General features: G+C 35.4%; 2 protein-coding genes across 3 annotated transcripts in view; one reads left to right on the top strand and one right to left on the bottom strand.

Moving 5' to 3' along the window:
- The window catches only part of LOC111044161 (adenylate cyclase type 6), a gene marked incomplete in the record, with an annotated part of 477,477 nt that overhangs the window by 256,608 nt on the left and 200,449 nt on the right, over positions 1-20,420 (bottom strand).
- Positions 1,875-14,943, top strand: LOC111056317 (protein FAM136A). Of its 2 annotated transcripts, none has more exons than XM_039424879.1 (3): positions 1,875-2,176; positions 13,369-13,609; positions 14,145-14,943. In XM_039424879.1, the coding sequence occupies exons 2-3, from the start codon at positions 13,382-13,384 to the stop codon at positions 14,355-14,357; spliced, it is 441 nt and encodes a 146-aa protein (XP_039280813.1). In that variant the 5' UTR covers positions 1,875-2,176; positions 13,369-13,381; the 3' UTR covers positions 14,358-14,943. The 2 variants fall into 2 exon arrangements, with proteins under 2 accessions (XP_039280813.1, XP_039280814.1); XM_039424880.1 differs by having other exon boundaries at positions 1,878-2,176; positions 13,372-13,609; positions 14,145-14,926.

The following is a 20,420-nucleotide window of genomic DNA, read 5'->3' as shown; positions in this document are numbered from 1 at the left end:
CACTTTGTTGTCTCAGCTTGACTAGTTGACCGAGCGAAGTGGGGTCTAAGATTCAAGTCGACGGTTTGGCATTTCTCTTAATGTTTAAATGTTTATATGTTGCGCATTTACGGCGAAACGCGGTAATAGATTTTCATGAAATTTGAGAGGTATGTTCCTCTTTTAATTGCGCGTCGACGTATATACAAGAATTTTGAAAATTTTGCATTTCAAGGATAATATAAAAGAAAAAAGGAGCCTCCTTCATACGCCAATACTAGAGTAAAAATCAGACTATAAATTTATTCATCATAAATCAGCTGACAAGTGATTACACAGATGTGTGGAGAAGCCAGTTTATTGTTGTATTTCCTTAAGGTCTATAGTTTCAATCAGGTACTTGTGAATGAGAATACTGCGTGAGGTCAACTGTTCACAGAACTACTAGTTAGTTCGGCCGGATAGAGCCGGAAAATCCCATTCAATTCGGATCGAAAAATTCATCGGCCGGAGACGGCCGCATGAACCTGTTGCATTGGACGAGCATATCTATTTCTTTCTTTGTTGGGGGATCGTTCGGACGAGCTCGATAGTTTTCGGCCGATGCTAGTTCGGACGAAAACGGTTCTAGTGGGACGGCCCACCCAAGTATCCAATTTTATCGGATCGGAGTGGGATCGGATCGGAGTGGGATCGGATCGGAGGTGGGATCGGAATGCTGTTATATGGGTGTCTGCTTGAGGTCAGAGCTGCTAAATAAATAAATTTAAATCCAAATTTAAATTTAAATAAATAAGTAAATAAGTAAAGACAGTTTTATGAGTTGCAAAATTACTTCCCGGTGGTTCGGAACGCACTTAAAATGTTGGTCTATTGATAGAACTACTGTACAGTCTAGAGAACCTACAGAGTAAAATCTGGTGTGGCGTACTCACACAACTTTCCTTGCCGTTATGAAAATTGATCAACTGACGCTAGTGTTCACGCGCATATCAAGTCTACTATTCTAAGATCTGAGACAGCTGGTGACAGGACAATAGCGCTGCAGACAAACGAAGTCTGCTATCTCTTCATAGTGAATGATTTAATAGAATCAACAGTTGCCAAAAGTTTGCAATTGAATGATCTTATTTTCTCGAATTTCGAGCTTATTTTCAATTTTAGGTAAAAATGTTACTGAACATAAATTGTAGAGATCTTCATGCTGAATCTTTTCCACTTAATTTTTTTTGTTTAAATTGTATCTGAAGCCTGATAATTGGAAATCTAAAATCAAACTTTGCATAGATGGTGCGGTGCTCCTGGAATTTTTACATATTATATGGGACTTGTGGCAGTCGATAGAGCTTATCAATGACTTTTTTAGGTATGGATTTGATCAAAATCGTTGGAGCTGTTTTCGAGAAAATCGCAAAGAACCATGTTTTTGACAACATTTTCACCATTTTAGCCGCCATCTCGAATTGCATTTGATCGAAATTGTTCGAGTCGGATCCTTATATTGTAAGGACCTTCAGTTCCTAATTTCAAGTCATTCCGTTAATTGGGAGATGAGATATCGTGTACACAGACGCACATACACTCATACACACACACACACACACACACACACACACACACACACACACACACACACACACACAGACACACACACACACACACACCACACACACACACACACACACACACACATACAGACCAATACCAAAAAAAAACTTTTTTGGACTCCGACCTTGAAACGTATAGAAATTTAGAAATTTGGGTACCTTAATTTTTCTCGGAAAGCAATACTTTCCTCACCTATGGTAATAGGGCAAGATAAGTAATTACAAATTATGAATTATCAGCACAGACATGCTGGAATAGATCTACATGTGTTGAGCTACAAAACATATGTTGTTTTCAATCATATAGCATTCGCTGCACATACTCATCATTATTTTTGTTGTGAAAATTCATCTCACTACTGTAGCATTTCATGCAACACAAGATGGAAATACTCAAATCCGATTTTCAGATGACCTGACTGGCAGCAAATATCAATTTGCTGGAGTGTAATGATAAAAATTTTCGTTGTTTTTCCTTGTAAATTTTTTGTGCTCATGGTGGATTTAATGTGGGGAAGAGTTTTATATGAAAACTGAGAGAGAGGAACAACTTTCTGGTATATAACAAATATTGTAAAAGTAACCTAAATGTGAGTGAAGTTTATTCAATTATAATTTTTTTGTCATGTATGCCTAACTCATGCACAACGTGAACCCTACTCATTAGGCTAATCTTAATTTTTATAGACACACAATAAGCTTCGGTTGACGTGTGAGGGTCTTTGAACCCTTGAATCTTTGAATCCGTCCCTTTAAAAACATAGCATAGTCTCTATGAAATAAAATAGGCTTCAACTTTGAGATACAAAGTTTGCTTGTAAACGACTAGACCTATTTAGTTGAGTATAGCCTACATTCAAGCCTGAAAATTAGTAGTATAGAGGAAAGATTGCTCAATCCATCTTTCGCTTATGCTTATTTTTTATCCTAAGCTATCTCATTCTCACTATATTAATCTTAATATTCAAATACAGTGAATCTCTCTGCAATTTGAGCATTAAACAGGAAAGCTGGTTCCAGCTCAGGCGTTTTAAATCTTTTCCCAAAAAGAACTTCCAAATATAATAGACGAAAATTTCAATTAAATGCTGTAAATCTCCCCGAAGACTTCTGCTACTGCAAATATTGACAAAAGTCTTTGGGGTAATTTACAGTATTTAATAATAATTAATATCGGGGCACCGAGCTTTGTTCTGGAGTACAAAGGCATAGGAAATTTATTAAAAAAGAGGTAATTATAATGTATTTATACTTTATGAAGGAAAGGTTCTATCTATTCACAGTGGATTGAGATTAATTCCCGGTGGAACGCAAATATCTCACAAAGGCCCTGTTGCACAAAGGCCGTTTAAATTTTAATCCTGATCAATTTCACTTGAACCAAATCAGAGAAGACCATTTAAAAAAGGCTTCTCTGATTGGTTCTCCTGGATTTAATCAGGATTAAAATACAACCGGTCTTTGTGCAACCGGCACTGAGTACCTTATCTATTTATTCACTCTTATGGCTTTTTTCGGCAGAGAGATCCTTTCGGATGTTCTGCCTTGCCGTATTACCCAATGTCATTATTCCTATCAACACTCAAGTTTATAGGTTATGTCTTGGGTTCTTCATTTTTCTCACTAAAAATTTGCACTTTCACTTCCTTACTTACTTACTTACTTTCAGGTACTGATTACCTAATTGAATTATTCAAATATGTTTCAAATTTAGTGAAAATCGTTAGAGTCGTTTTTTCGAGATCCGTTGAACATAAATAACCATAATACAGAAATTGCTTGTTTAATAAAATAGGATTCATTAATTACATTTGAGCAAACGCAACTTTCAATATTTATTTCCATCTGTAGACTTCCAAATATATTATCCTGCATACGGACTAAAGTACGTCCAACCAATTTTCATTTTTTTTTCAAAATTAAACATCATTATGGTTAGGCCTATCTTATAAATGTTGAAAAAAATTGATTCAGCTTTTGTTTGACAAAAAGTAGATTGGGAAGCCTCTTGGTTTATCCCAAACTACAGAGTAGTCATGAAACAATAAGTTTATGAAACAAAAAGCATGAAGCCTTGTTTACACAAGAGTTTTTAACAAAATGTTGTTTGCAATTATTGGCTGTACTTTATAAAAACTGTCAAATAAACAAGTTGTCAATTTTAGAAATTATCAATATCTGTATGAAACAAGTTGAATATTGCAGTGCTCCATGAGAGTTTCATTGAGACTTATTTCATGAGTGCTTCATCGCAAATGACTGGAGTTTGTTGAAACCTCAGTTAACAATAAGGTACACGCTTTTCAGCCTTTTAATGAACAAATTTCGAATAATTGACTGCTTGTCTGTATTGAAGTGTAAAATATCATATTAAAAAAGCCTTAGACTTTCCAAAGCCTGACTTTTGTCAGGGTTTTGGAAACCATTAAAGCTACATATTGAAAAAACTCTAAACTGGCTTTTGTCAGGAAATTTGTAAACCATTGATTCTCCACCCACCTGGAGCGACTATCCAAGTTATTCCTCCTGCTGGTATCGATTTGGGCTGATAACCAACTAGAACAAAATTTAAATTTCAAATCAACAGCAACTATGCATCGATCCGGGTTGGCCTAGTCAGCCGAAAGAGCAGCAACCTTATTTGTAACTGTCAATTGCAACTAGTGAGCTAGTTAACATTGCAATAATCTCAATGACAGGCTCAATTCGCAAACATTTAGGTCACTTGTAGATGCGGAGATGCGTAATTAGGTAGAACTGCAACGTATGGTGGTAGGCTACTCAGTGAGCTGGCGGAATATTCGCTGGTGGTAATTGTTTCCTTGAGAACAATCATGTTCAATTTGGAAAATTTTAATTTTGTAGGTCTTGGATTATTTGGAAACACTCTCATCGGATGAATTTGTAATAAAATGAAGGAAAGAATTGGCTTATACATTTACGGGATAGGAAATTTATTTATTTATTTCCTACATTTAACAAAACACACATCAAATACATGATTAGAGAAGGATCAACAGGCCTAGCCCAAGACTGTTCCCTTTCCGAATTTTGATAGTAGTAAGCCAATGTCTAAAAGGTAGGTTATGTTGCTTAACTTTGAATTGAATTCCGAGTCCAGAAATAAACCAAAATTTAGAATTTAATTTGATTGAAAACCGAAAAGATTAAAAATATTGCACCAAACTGTAATTCAAAACTTTGAAACATTGAATAATTTAGAAATTTAAAAAACAGAAAACAAAACGAAACTCACTCCAAAAATCAAGCTGAAAAATTCACAAATGACGCAAACATCACATCATAAAGACGCATTATTTATCACGTCTGACTGATAAACTTGAAATTAAGCATTCAGATACTTAATTCAACGATGATAGTTATGTGCCTATTTTGAATTCTTCAAGATCTTAGTGGAGTTTTCAGTTTGCCAACTTTTTAATCAAAATTTGCGTGGCACTAAATTCGAGCAACGCAAAGCGTCGCTTGATTTGAAAAATAACATGTAAAACAATGTGATTTCAACCAGAACCTTCCTATTCTATAGAAAAATATGAATATTATTCAGTCAGCTGAATGATGAAACATTCATATTTGGACAGTTGATCCAAATAACAGTTTATACAAGGTTACAATAGTTTTGCAAAAGTCCAATAATATAAAAAGATGTAACAGATTGAAGAAGCTGGATATAAGGAACTCGTGGAATTGATTGAGTACTTTATTTATGTAGATTACAATATATACTGGCTTATACACTTGTATACAATAGCTTACAATACAGCAAAGTTATAGATGAATTCACATAATATAGACTAAGAAAATAACTATTGAACTGTATATTATATGAAAAAGCAATTTGTAATATAATAACTATAGATAATAATCATATTGTTATGCATCTTCATAAATTAGCGGAGCTTTGGACATATCAATGTCCATTCTTTGGGAAGAATATAAAAAATATCCTCCCCACTAACTCTCTACCAAAACGTTAATTTCGTTATTTAAACTAAGGATTTATTTATTAATGGAAATATTGTAAAAGTTTCAATCAATATGAATATTGAAGAGATATTATTATTATTATGGAAAAATAATTAAAAATAAAAAAAATAAAAAAAAAATATTGATTATTATAATATTCTCGATATTATTATTATGAAGAGAAAAAAACAGAAAATTGATAAAGTAAAATAATTATATAGGTAGATTTGAAGGTCGTCTGCATAAGTATGGAAACTGGAGAATTTGATAATGGAAGAAAGGTCATTAGCATACAAAGTGAAGAGGAGAGGGCCTAAAATTGAACCTTGTGGTACTCCATGCATAACGTTTTTCTAAGTTGACTTTTTGTCACCGACAGATACACATTGTTTCCTACCTAATAGATAGGATTTAAACCAAACTAACGAGTTGTGACTGAAACCAAGAATAGCCAACTTATTCAGAAGGACGGTATGATCAACAGTATCGAATGCTTTAGAAAAATCAAATAGGGTGAGGATGGTGCATTTTCTTTGGTCCATAGCTAACCTTATATCATCAGTGACACGAAGCAGAGCTGTCTCAGTTGAATGGAATTTTCTAAAGCCTGATTGAAAGTTATGAAGCTTATTATTGTTGTCTAGAAATTTTACAACTTGAGCATGAATGAGTCTTTCTAGCACTTTGGACAATGCAGGTAAAATACTGATTGGTCTAAAATCCTCAACTTTATTGGGTGATGGAACTTTATTTAGAGGGCGAACCAGAGCAAACTTCCAGTTTTCAGGGAAAATGCCTTCTTCAAGTGACTTGTTGAAAATTTATGTAATGGTTGGTAAAACAGCAAATAACATCTTCTTGATAAATTTAATAGGAATTTTGTCTACACCCGTAGCATTACTATGAATACGTTGAATTGCTCTGAAAGTGTCTTCTTCTGAGATTGGATGGAAATGAAATTTATCAGTGATTGGTAAATCTAAGTTTGTAACCTGCTCTTCAAGATCATCTATATGATTAGCAATGACAACTTTGTCGCGTTGGTTAGAGTGTGAAACGAAATGGTCATTTATATTATTCAATGGTAAGTCAATTTGTGGATTCGATTTCTGTTTGCCAAGCCCGAATTCTTTTATTCCCTGCCAAAGTGATTTAGAGTCTTGTCTATTGTTTGTCATAAACGAATTCAAATACCTAATCTTTGAGTTCCGTAATTCCTGTTTAACCCTATTTCTAAGGCTCCTATACTCTATCAAACTGTCCAAGTCAAATGTCTTTTTAAATTTTCTATGTGCTTTGTCTCTACGTCCCATCATCTTAAGTATGTCTTCAGTCATCCACGGTACTCGTCGTTTTCTATTAATCCTCCTTGTCACATAAGGTGCATGTTTGTCATACAAAGTCAAAGTCCAATTCTCGAAAGTCTTGACCATGTCATCAACTGAGGGTAATGCTTCAATTTGATGCCATGGAGTCTGAGCCACATCAGTCAGGAAGGCGGCTTCATCAAAGTTTTTGAAGTCTCTATAAGTGATAATTTTCTGTTCTGGCTTGGGTATCTTATTGGAAAGTACACAGTAGATCAAATCATGTCTAGAAATAGCTGGGACTGAGATTTGGCCTGCTTGAACAACCTCATTGGGATCACTAACAATGAGAAGGTCAATGAGTGTGTCTGATTCATTAGTATGATGAGTTGGATCGAGGGGTAAAATAGTCATGTTTAGGCATTGGAAAATTGTAGTCAGTTGAAAGTAGTCAAAGTTACGATTCGTCATGTTCAAGTCGGTGTTCATATCCCCCATAACTAGTATACGGTTATAACAAGGCATAAGAGAAAGCAAGGCATTTTCGAAATCTGTGAAATGACCTATTTTTGGCGGGCGATAACAGATACCAACGAGTAATTTATCATTACTAGATAAGGATAATTCAAGTAGCATAAACTCTGGTCTGGAACAATACTCTTGTTTAGATGTGATTAAAACTTTTGTTTTGATACCATCTTTCACAAAAATTGCTACACCCCCACAAGCTTTATTTAATCTATCATTCCGGAAAAGATTATATCCAGGCAATGCAACAAAATTTGATGAAATACTAGGCTTCAAAAATGATTAGGAAATTCCGATTATATTGAAGTCCTGAAAACGGAAGATTGCTCTGAGTTCATCAATGTGGCAACTGAGGGATTGTACGTTAAGGTGAGCAGCCTTGAAAAGTTTTTTGAAAGAGTGGAGCTTATTTGCTAGAAACATACCTGCGTCATTATGACTATTATTGAAATAATTATACCTACTTGAGGGCGAGCGAGCTGACGTGTCAGTGAGAGGCATCATGGAAGCAGCAGACCAATCGTGAACCGACCTCAGAACGACACATGACGGGGGAAATGGGGATGAAACTGATAAAACTTAACCTAAATGAAAAAGTCTCTTGATTCGAGTGCATTCAGTATGCCTTGACAGTTCGGCTCCCTTCACTATTTAAAGTACTAGTTCAAAAATTCACTAAACACAATAAGATGTAGATGTGTGGAGTTTCGGTGATGAATAATCCTAATGGTGAATAAGATGAAGATTGAGGAAGAACTGGTAGTGGGAGATCTGGTCCAAGTGGAGATAGAGCGAGTAGGTATCCAGTAGTGGAAGAATCGGGTCCAAGTGGAGATAGAGCGAGAAGGAATCCAGTAGTGGAAGATCGAGTCCAAGTGGAGACAGAGAGAGATGGAATCCAGTGGTGGAAAATCGAGTCCAAGTGGAGATAGAGAGAGATGAAATCCAGTAGTGGAAGATCGTGTTCATGGTGGAGATAGAGCGAAATGGGATCCAGTAACAACTGAAAAAGAGAAGAAGAAGCCAGCAGAAAAACGAAAAATCTTTGAAGAAAGTTATCAATAGAGGAAAGATACATAATGCAACTGATAATGAATAATATTCGCATAAAATTGAAGAGGAATAGTATGATTTAATGTGGGAAAGAATCGAATATTATATGGATAAATATATGGATATTATAATATAAATATATGGATATTAGTGGAAGGTAATCAGATAGAAAGAGAAAAGGTAGAAAGATAAATAGATATAGAAAGAGAAATAAACATTTGAACATGCTGGATAGCAAGTGGAAAAATCACAGGGAAAATAATGATAATAATAGGGAAGAAAAGAAGAGAAAGAAGGAATGTGCACAAATTGCGAAGTACTTATGAAACTGAACTATAGAATAAGAAATAGAACATCGCATTGTGATCTTGAATTAATCAAGGAGAGAAGAAAAAGAAGAAAAGAAAAAGAAAGAGAAGAAGAAGAAGAAGAAGAAGAAGAAGAAGAAGAAGAAGAAGAAGAAGAAGAAGAAGAAGAAGAAGAAGAAGAAGAAGAAGAAGAAGAAGAAGAAGAAGAAGAATAGAAAAGAATAATAATCATCATCGCAAACAACAATATTCAAGTAATCATTATAAATATAAGATCAAGAAGAGAAACGAGAAAGAAAAAATAAGAAGTAGAGGAGATGATGGAGAAAGTGCTAGATTATTTTAGATGAGTTTTAAATAGTATTGAACGGTGAAGTGTGAAAAATAGTATATTGTATTAGAAGTATAATTAACTATTGGGAGTTGCAATAACGATAAAAGTAGTAAATTGAGAACTGTAATAGTTAAGAGTGATGAATGTCTAAGATAACGTTAAATGAAACACAGCCCCTATATAAGCATATGAATAGACTACCCACCCCTCTGCTCTATCAATAATTCTTCACACATTAGCTTCTATTGTTCAAGCTGTGGCAACAGTAGAAGATATCATTATATAGGAGATTACTATCTTTACCTATAGATTACATCCATATCTATAACGTATGTTAATCATCAAATTTATTTGAAATTCAGCATTTCGAAAATTATTAATTATGGAAATAATTTTGGTAAGAGATGTAATAATTATTAGTAAGAATAGAGATAATGATTCTCTAAGTACCCTCTGGAGTATAGTAGTTGATGCATTGAACATAGTTTTGGGAATTAATATCAAGATAAATTATTAATCAGTATTAACAAATGTGGATCTCCTTAGTTTGAAATAATTGCCTCATATATATTCATAAATAGCAGTGGAAAGATTCATTTATAGAACAGAAAGCCAGCTCATGAAAAATGCCAAGGTATATCTACTGTGAAATGTATTAATACGAATTTCCTATTATTGTAGTGAAGGGCACCTTAGTCATCGAATCCTGAAATGATTCAATTTACCTTTATTTTTTGAAGGTCGGTCATCCTCTCGACTGTGTGGACCCTCTTGGATCCTCCCTCGCCGATAGAGATCTTGATCCTCCCGTCTGATGACCAGACATTCCTATGCCCATGACGGTCGGCCGCAGCGTTGAGGATCTTGAGACGCTCCGCAGTCAGATCCTCGCGAATGGTGACGCCGGAACCCTTCAGCTTCCTCTTAGCGTCGACGATCATCTTCCTGGTCCGGTAGCTGCAGAGTCGTACTATGATGGGTCGGTCCTTGGGTTTAGCTTGCCCTTGTTGAGGTGGTTGACGCCTTCCAACGCGATGCGAGCGGTTGACATCCGCCAGAGTCACGGGCACGTTCAGCTTCTTGTTGAAGACATCAAGCGCCAGCAGGTCCGTGTCTTCTTTGTCACTCTCCGGGATCCCAAAAATACGTATTGAATGTCGGCGCCCGTATTGCTCGAGGTCGTCGACCTTCAGGTGACAAGACACCTCTAGCTCACGAATTCTATTGTGCTGTAAATGGGTAGAATTATTGAGAGGAGGTGAATTAATTTAATTTTTTTATTTCTCATGATACGCCAATCTAAAATCATTGAACTTTGGACTCGATGGCGTGATCGGACTGAATTTTCTAATGTTCATTTTTTTTTCTAGACGTAAGGGTATTTCAATTTTCTCTAGTGTGAGAAATAGATTATTGCGTTTTAGAATATAAGAATTGTGCACAGTACAGCGTATTCTTCTGCCTCGTGGAGAAAAAACTGCAATCTGGTGACAGTTTTCCACGAGGAACTATCTCTTTCTCCATCCAATTTTGAGCTCTCACTCTTTCTCTGCCGTGAGAAAAAGGTGAGTTTCCCAAGTGTTTTAGGCTAGGGTAATGTCCATGGACAGCCCTCGAGTCAGTCAGCGATGGACTCCTGAGCGAACGGTTACTCTCGAACGCGAGACGCACTGCGGTGAAATAAGTTTTAATTATTGTTATATTTTGTTAATTTTATTTTGTGATTCGAACGATAAAAATCAAGTTCAATTGATTCGTTATATTTGTTGTAATTATTCGCGTGCTACGAGCGATAAAATGTGTCTTTAGTGTTTAGTTGATGTCGAATTAATTCGTTGTACTCGTTGTGTTATGTTGAACAATTCGTGAGATATGAACGATAGAATCTTTCTTTGTGTTTCGTTATAATATTGTTGAGCGATACGGACAATAAGGATTGGTTCCAGTTTTTCGTTATAGGCTAATTTGTTGAACTTATTCCTGAAGTATGAACGATAAAGTTCGCCTGTAGTTTTCTGATATATTTTGTGGAACTTATTCGTGTGATTATTTTCCGTGAGAACAATAAATTAATTCGCGGGAACAACGTATTCGTGTGACTCTAACCTGAATCCAGAAGCCAAGATGCGGTTTTGGATCCTAATGAAAGTGACCCTCGGAATTATTATCACGGGTGAGTGAATCTATTCTGGCCACTATAATTGATTAATATTTGACCGAACCTTCCCTTTGAAATTGTCGAGAATTACTTTTATCTTAGTTTATTTGGCGGCTGGAGTAAGAGATAGGTTGTACTGTGCTATTATTATTTAATATTATTTAATTGACCAAGTTGATAATTACTTTGAATGTTATTCAATTGAGATGTTAGTGTTTTATTAGAATTTGATTTGGACGAGAGTGGCGAAGGGTTTTTATATTCCAACGTTAACAGCTAATTGGATACTCTCGCCTACTATTGAGGAACACTTATAATAAATTTGTCCATTTTATTCAATTGTACCATTATCGAGAAGACAGTGTTATAATTTTGTTAACAATTATCCTGACGACAGTTGCATATTTTATGATGTAGAGAGTATTTAAATGCGTGTACCTATGTTTCTTTTAAGCCGATGTCTAAGGCATTAATTTGGTGTAGAATTAAAATTCGAATTTAATGTGAGTTGAGAAGAATTTTATGTCCCAACGTTAACAACTAATTGAACATTCTTGCGAACTAGTGAAGGAGACATAATATCGATCTATTTAATTTATTTCGTAAATTAAATCTATTTCATTTCAACAGTCGTTGTTTCTCCAGTCGCCCCGTTCTCACTTAGTTAAGGCATGTTAAATAGATAAGGGAGAGTCGAACAGTTCTGCTGTGGTCTGCGTCTCCTGGAAGAGTTTGTGCCTCCTTCCCATTGGGGTTGAGATTTCAACCCACTTGAACTCAGAGGGCCTCTTCCAGGGTCGTATAGGCAGGACTGAGCCGACCTCCTAACTAGGTTTAAGTTTATGTCCGAACTGGTTGGGCCCGCTACCAGATCTACCCGCCAGTTCGGTTACAGTGCAGCTGTTTGTTCTCCTCCTTCAATGCCTGAAGCTCCTCAAAAATGGACTTCACTGCCTTAGATATGGCATGATGCACAGTTTCCTCGATTTGCTGTCGAATAATTTGGAGGGTCTCTTCAGACAGTGATCCAGAAATAGCTGGCCCTGGCTTCGGAGCATTGACCTCATTCCTCGGTGTGCCTCTGTTCGGTCGACCCATTGTGTACCGTTAGGTGGATTTACACTTTTACAGGCGAGAAGGTAGACTGAAGAATTAGGAATGTTTTTTCAAGATAAATAAAAAGAGTGTGAGTTAATCAAAAATATAATTTCACTATTGAATTAAGCTCGAGAAACTGAATAACTAGATGTATAATTTGAAGTGAATTGAACTGTATAACCCTACGAAATATCTGTTAGAAGACGGAGCCGAACTGACACACGTTTACTCACTTGACATAACCAAGAAGTAAGCGAATGAGAGAGTTTCCAACAAGTTGGAATTGAAGATAAGGGTGACAAATAGCAAGTTTTTGAGACGAAATACAAATCAAGTTCAATTGGAGTTCAATCATTTCAGATTTTATTCGAAATGCTCCATACTCAATTAACAATCGGTTCAGTTTTAATTTTTTCTTCAATCAAAGTCAACCTATCACTCAAGATGAAACCATCAACAACTATCACTTTTAGAATTGCACTTCAATTTTCACTGTATCCTAATTTACTTTGAATTGTAAAAAAAATACTAATTTTTCTATATTGTATCATCAACCTGTGGCAACTACTCTGAGTGTGCAACCCCTTTCTGTGAGTGTGGAGAAGTCTAGACCGTGAGCCACATTGTGAAGGAGTGCCTCAGATCAGCATACACGGGTGCACAAGAATATTTCATGGTGGCTACACCGGCATCAATAGCCTACTTAAATACCCTGGGAGATACCCTAGTTCCTTTAATTTCCAGGTCAAAAGTGACTAAGATATTTTTATTCGTTTTATCTATTAATTTTCTATTCTTTTTTTTGTGAATTTTGTGATTGTAAATGTGTTGTGTATATATGCTGACATACGCTAAATTAAATCAAAAACTACTCTAAGAGGCAAGGCATATTAAGAAGCCAAAATTTATTTCCAGAAGCTAAATCAAAATGCTGGACAAATTTCATCATAATCAGCTACTATTACTCCTCTGAATTACTATCTTTACTAGAAAATCTGTGTTTTTTCAGCAGCTGAATCAAAATGGTGGACAAGGCGACACAACAGCTGGAAGACGCGATAAAGAAGTTGGAGGAAGATCTGGACCGCTCCTACCTGCGTCGACTGCACGGCGAGATGTACAGCTGTGCGGCCAAGTGTTGCGCGCGCACATCCGATTCCGTTCAACAGGTGAAAGAGTGCGTGGACCTGTGCAGGCGGCCTGTCGACCAGGCCTGGGACGACGTCGAGAGCGAGATCAGTGTATTTCAGGTATTTCAGTGTATTTAGACTGGACATGATACATGTGTGACAAGACATGCATGATGAACATTTGTGTACAAACATGTGTGATGTGTGACAGGACTTGCGTAATGAACATGTGTGACAAGACATGCATTATGAACATGTGTGTACAAGCATGTGTGACAGGTCATGCATGATGAACATGTTTGTACACATATGCTCATCATGCATGTCCTGTCACACTTCATACATGTGTGTACAAACATGATTTAAATTCATTCATTGTAGGAAGATCCTTACATCAACATCATTTAGGGCTAAGTCACATGAGGCGCTTTTCAGACAAGTCAGCAGGGCAGGAAGCTTTCTGGTTGGCTGATTATTATCAGCTGATTCCCGAACGCCAACCTAATCTTCCAATCGGTAAGCTTACTGCCCTTACGAATCTTTGGAAGAACGCCTCATGTGGTTGAGAATAGACTCAAGTTCCATCGAAAATGCACTAATAAACCGAGGAAATGTGTTTTAGTTCCTAATAATATTCTCAATAATTATGTTTCAGGTAAACCTGAGCAATTGCCTGATGGACTGTGGCCAAAGTGTTCGCAAAGCCTACTCAGGCTCCAATGTGCCCACACCAGAAAAAATGGCAAACTATGACAAGGAAATGCTTGACTGCGCAGGAAATTGTCTGCAGCGCATGCTCAAAGCGGTTCCCGACATGCAGAGACGAATGTCCAAGACCCTTGAGAAAGTGACTATTACAAAAAAGTAAAAAAGATATTGTCTGGAAAGGGATTAGAACATAGGAGAAACAAGTTGACTGAGTAAAAAAGAGGAACAAATTTGGTGAAGTGTAGTGTTAGAGAATTTTAGAAACTTTACATAATGATTGAAATGAATTGAAGTTGTAAATTTAAGCCACTATACTGGAAAATTTGAGTCACAAAATCATGGCAATCTCAAGGTAGGCTCGTTGGTAAGTATCATGTTTGTAGATATTCATACAGTCATACATGTATCCAAATGAGAAAAAACTATTATTTGGTGTCTCAAAAATTCTAGTATAGTGCAATATTGACAACTTCAATTCATTTCTAAGATGTAAATTAATTTGTGAATGAGAATGATTTCAATTCATGTGAACTTACTTTCCAAATTATTGTTGATGTTGTGAATTGGTTTTGTTTTGGTGGTAAATTGTCTCGATGTAATAAAAATCCGCTGTCATGTAAATTTGTATATTATTTTGGTATTATCTGAAGCCTGTTCTAAGGCTGAAAACGTGAAGGTATTTTGTGATATAAATACCTAGCTACATTTGGATTGTTGTAAAAATTAGAATTGGAACCGTTTTGGGCGTAAGTTAGCCTGTAGTACTTTTCTGTGAGTTGTATAATTCTGAATGATTAATTAAATAAATCATCAAAATGATAGGGAGAGGAGAAATAAGGTGCTATTCATCTCCCAAATTTAGATCACACATAGTCCGAGATAGGTTAATTATTAATTATTACAAAATCCACTGTTTAAATATCATTCTTACAATGGATTATGGAGTTTTTGTATTGAAGATTTTTTTATTGATTGATACAATAAGTACATCATCAAAATGATAGGAAGAGACAAAAAAAAAGGTAACCTTGTGCTATTCCTCTCCCAAATTTAGATAAGGTTACACATAGTCCGATATAGGTTGTCTTGTGTAGTTGTTCACTTCACAAAAATGTTCAGTCCTTAATTATTTTCACAACGTAGATTTTCAAATTTAGATGATTCAAAGCCAAACATACAAAAAATATTCCACATTATTATTATAAAATAGGAAATATTTACATATTAAAGAAATAATTTTGCAGGACCAAAACATAAACTAGATTTGATTTGATACTAGGTGTCTGCTGATTCAAAACCATATAGTCGACCCAGTTTCCAATCTTCTTCGATAAAACAAACTAGTAACGTTCCAAAATCATCTTTGGAATTGATCATAAAAGCTCGATGGATAAGAGATTCAGGATCACCATCCATCATATTACAGTCTAGGTTATAAATTTGCTCTCCTTGAAATCATAGCTGGGCTGTTGCTGTAAAAAGATATCCATCTCAACCAATTGCAGGTAAGCTGGGAGCCACTAAATTATTGGCCAACTCAACTTTTACGTTTCGTTTCGGGAGATCAAAATATCATTTTGCGAGATAAAGATGGAGTGAACGGTAGACATGGTATTAGATAAAGAGATCGCATTTTTTCGCTCGGTTGGAGATCGCCAACAGGATTCGAAGACGTTGCTACCCATTCAATTTCCTTCCTTTTCTGCTTCTATTACAACTCCTACCTCACCAGATAAAACATAAAACACAAATCCTTTTTTATTCGATTTCTTATTCTTCTATCTCATTTCTCTTCTTTCAATGTATTATCTCTTCCCTGTTTTTTATTAATTTTTTATCCCTGTCCTTGCTTTATTCTCCTCTGAATCCTACTTATTCCTGTTTACTGTTCATATTTACTCTTTTTACAACTTCATGCCCTATTATTTGTATTTCCCTTTTTTTGGACCATTCTTGCTTAATTGTCCCCTGAATCCTCCTTATTTCACTTTACTCATTCTTTCTCCTTCCCCTTTTTTCATCCTATTTATTCCTCCACTGTATCCATATCCCGTTTCTTATTCACTTCATCTTCTTGTCCTATTATTTGTATTTTGTCAATCTGGACTATTCTTTGCTTTATTTTCCTATGAATCCTCATTCCTCTACTGAATCTCTTTTCTCTTATTTATTCTTTCATCTTCCTCTTCCTTTACTTTCATCTTCTCAACTACTTGCTCTCCTTCTACTTCCAGCTTCTCCTCTGAATTCTTCCCTACCCTCTTTTCTATTCCGCTCCTCATTCTTCTTTCTTCCATTTCCTTCCTTCCTTTTCTTCTTCTTTCCTTCGTCTCTCTCTCCCTTGCTCTATCTCTTCATCTTATTCTCGAACCATTCTTTGCTACATTCTCATTTGAATCCTAACCTCTACTTATACTTCCAAATCATATTTTCATCCTGTTTATTGGTAAAACAAATTAAAATTCTCTCCACAAAAACTATCAGGAAACCAACGTTTCTCTTAGGATAATTTCATTGTTTGTCTGAGCATTGCAGAGTTACGAGGAGCTCCATTCCAAAACCTGCCAAGAACATAAGTCAAAAACATAATTTGTTGGCAAATTGGGAAAAAGTGTTGCTGAATTATGCTCTGTGCCAATGAATTCTCGCTGGTAGTTAATTCATTATTGGAAGAATAATATGTATTATTGTCAAAGGTGTTTTTCAATTATATAACATTTTTTTAGAAATGAAACTGCGCATGCGCAGTAGCTTGGCAGGTATTGAAAAAACGACTAGTTGACTTGACAGGTTTTGGAAAAAAAATTATGTTCGAATGATGATTCCAGCTTTTGATGAGATATAACCTGAAAAACAGGAATTGGAAAAAATTGACTTTAGCAGGTTTTGGAATGGAGCTTTTCTGTAAATTATTGAGACTTTACTGGGATCGATATTTTCAAAACAAAACTGTGTATAAGTAATAATAATAATAATGGAGGAATTATAAGAAATGGTCATTATTACTGGGAATATCAGTTATAAAGAGAGAAACATGAATAATTTACGCTCTGGCGAAGTAAGTATGATAGGAGTTTCGCTGATGTCTTTCGAGTAAACTATATTGAAGTAGTTTCATTCTTGTAAAATGTAGTTCTGTGGTAAGAAGATAATGAATCTAACGAATGATAATAGTTGTTATTTCAATAGAAAATACCTTTAGGCCCGGTTGCACAAGAGCCGGTTAAATTTTAACCGTGATTAATTCCACGAAAACCAATCAGAGAAGCCGGATTTTCTCTGAATGGTTCTCGTGAAATTAATCACGGTTAAAATTTAACCGGCTTTTGTGCAACCGGCACTTAGACTCACTGAGGAAGTTGAATAACTGAAAAAACCAACAGATTGGATCCATATAAATATTGAGATCAATATCAAACTAGAATATTTCAAAACAATTCAAACTCAATGCAATGTTTATTACAGAGAATACAGTATTACAATAAAAGTCCAATATTAAACTGGAAGCAATTCAAGCTGAAAGGAATTCATCCAGCATCAATTTGATAGAACGGATTGCAACTCTCAGTGCGCTGTAGTTTATTGCAATCGTTTAGGAAGATTGCGAGACTACAATACGACGAGGGTAGGTGAAAAAAGCGAGATGTGATCATCAGTTATGTGTCAGTTGTTACAACTTGGAAGCTGCAACGAGGAAAGATGAGCTCATTCTTCTTCCGCATTATTTCTCTCTTTCACCTCACCTTTCGACCTGTTTCTCCTCTCTGTCTTCCCATAATAATATAAACTTTTCCTGAATTTCCTTCCCTCTTCTGAAAGATGAAAATCGCATCATCTTATGTCAACCATGAATTCATTGTAGATTTTTCCTCTACTCTATTCTATTCCATTCAACTCACATTGGATTCACTGCTCAAATTTGAAAAAAGAATCAGATGGGTTCACTCCTCAAGTTTGAGAAAGAATCAGATAGAAGATAGAAATCATAGTAGAAAATAATTCAGAAAATATGAGAGAGTACAATTCATGCAATTGTTAATTTCTTGCATGGAATTATAGTGCGATCTGAGAAGAGCGTTTTCAAGATGTATGACTGCTGTTTCATAGAATGGAATCATTTTCTTTGCTGCTGCTTCATTCGCTTCTATTTCATCCGGCACACAATTCTCTTCATTATTCAACGCTTTTATTCTTTTCAAGCTCCTCTCTCAGGGTCACATTTGCATCTGACGTCCGTTCTTGTCGTGTTTTTACATTTTTCTGCAGTGGAATCCTTGTTGGAATTATTATGCTGTCTGTTAACTCTTCATCACTCAGAGTGAATTTTATGAGAGCAGAATTTGTAGTATTGAGATGGAGAGTAGCGATAGAATTGGATTAGTGTCAGGAATTTCATGAAAATGTTAGAAATGTACTTGAAATGATTTGAATAAACACAATAGAGTTGAATCCATCGATATGATAAGACAGAGTAGGGTTGTGTTTGTTCGTGTTTTCGTGTGTTCGTTTGTTCGTTTGTTCGCATCAAAACATGTCAACTTGTGGATTGCATACCAGAAAAACGGGAATGATTTAGATCTCCAAATTTTGCACATATATTCTAAAAATATCAATCTCGTGCACCTGGAAGCCCAAATTTTAATTTTCCTTCTAGATTTTTCAGAATTAATGTTCAAATTTCATTAATTGTACATTCGATTTCATTAAAAAATCACCAAATCATGGTCGAAATTAAAAAAGGAACATCTGGTTCTATATTGCTTTCTACCTGAAAAACATAGTTTTGAAACTTCGTTTCCCTGATGCAATGTTTAGGCCTACACGTGGCATGAATTATAAATTTTTCAGCTAGAACAATTTTTGAGACAAAGTGCTAAATAAACGTCTACAGTTTCATCAGTGCTGTATCGGCAATATGAGAACTCATGCAGTTGATATGTCTTTGAATGAAGGTGTTGTTATTTACATAAAGAAATAATTATATTCTGCCATTTTTATTTAATTAAAATTTCAAAATTATTCGAGCCCTGATAGAATGACTGACTCACTGTTCAGTCAGTCGAAAAGTTTAATATTGGAATGAGGGGTATTTTGGCAAACTGAGCAAAAAATAAGGTCATATGCACCTTTTCGTTATATCTTCAAATGAAAAATGAGTTTTGTGGGTTGTCAAAACTCCCTCTGAAAGGGAAACTATTCAACTTATTCTATCTTTTAGTAAAATAACAATGATCATCCATCCATGTATCATCTTCTATACTATAATAAAGGAAAGAACTGGATTATAAACGTAGCCTATACAGGTGTAAAGTATAGGGAAATTATGTTTGACGCATCATCACGTCAGAGCTACTGGACTGATTAACTTGGAATTTTGCATATAGATTCTTGCTTAACCGAGGGTGTTTATTCAAATTACCAATTTTAAATTCTTCAAGATTTGATTACATCAAGTTTTCAGTTTGTCAAGTTTTCAATAAATTATTTGTCATGCTTCCAGTTTGTATGGAAGCAGCAGAAGATTTCTCTTAAAAGGGAAATTGGAAGATAGGTATGATTAGGGATCCTTTTCGAATGATAAAAACAGGTTTTCCGTCACACCCAAATTTTTTCCGCCATTTTGAATCCAACTTCTTTTTCTAATTTAAAGGTGGTCATACTGATTTACTTGAAAAGCAGCATATCAATTCTTAATCAACCGAGGATTCTTATAGGCCTATTTTGAATTCTTCTAGATTTTATTACGTCAAGTTTTAAGAAAGACCCTTGCGAAGCACGTGTTACCTGCTAGTAGATTATAAATCTTGAAGTTCAATCAAAGTCATCTCCATAAGATAAACTTCATACTGTCGTCAGCATTCAGCATACGTCAACATTCCTTATGAATTAAATCACTGCTTCATATTCAAACAATGCAGATAGTTTAAAATGATCTCACTTGGAGAATCAACACTTAATCTCACTCAATCAACACTTATTAATTAATTATGCTCTCACTAGGTTCAAACCATTAAGCTCAATAATCAACTGAAGATAGCACTGTTTGAAAGAACAGCATCAAGTCTAATTTTGTTCTTAGGACCAACCCACATGAGGCGTTTTTCAGATGAGCCTTTAGCTCTTCGATTTTGGTAGAGAGTTAGTGGGGAGGATATTTTTAATATTCTTTCCGAAGAATGGACATTGATATCTCCAAAGCTCCGCCAATTTATGTAGATGCATA

The sequence above is a fragment of the Nilaparvata lugens genome, chromosome 3, assembly GCF_014356525.2.
Source record: "Nilaparvata lugens isolate BPH chromosome 3, ASM1435652v1, whole genome shotgun sequence".
NCBI lineage: Eukaryota > Metazoa > Arthropoda > Insecta > Hemiptera > Delphacidae > Nilaparvata > Nilaparvata lugens.
The sequence above is the reverse complement of the archived record's forward strand: the minus strand, read 5'-3'. Positions and strand labels throughout refer to the sequence as shown.

Bases quoted from the DNA above. Each gene is read 5' to 3' on its own strand.
- LOC111056317 (XM_039424879.1), top strand. From the start codon at position 13,382: ATGGTGGACAAGGCGACACAACAGCTGGAAGACGCGATAAAGAAGTTG. The intron at 13,610-14,144 runs GTATTTCAGTGT...ATTATGTTTCAG, and splicing joins GCGAGATCAGTGTATTTCAG to GTAAACCTGAGCAATTGCCT.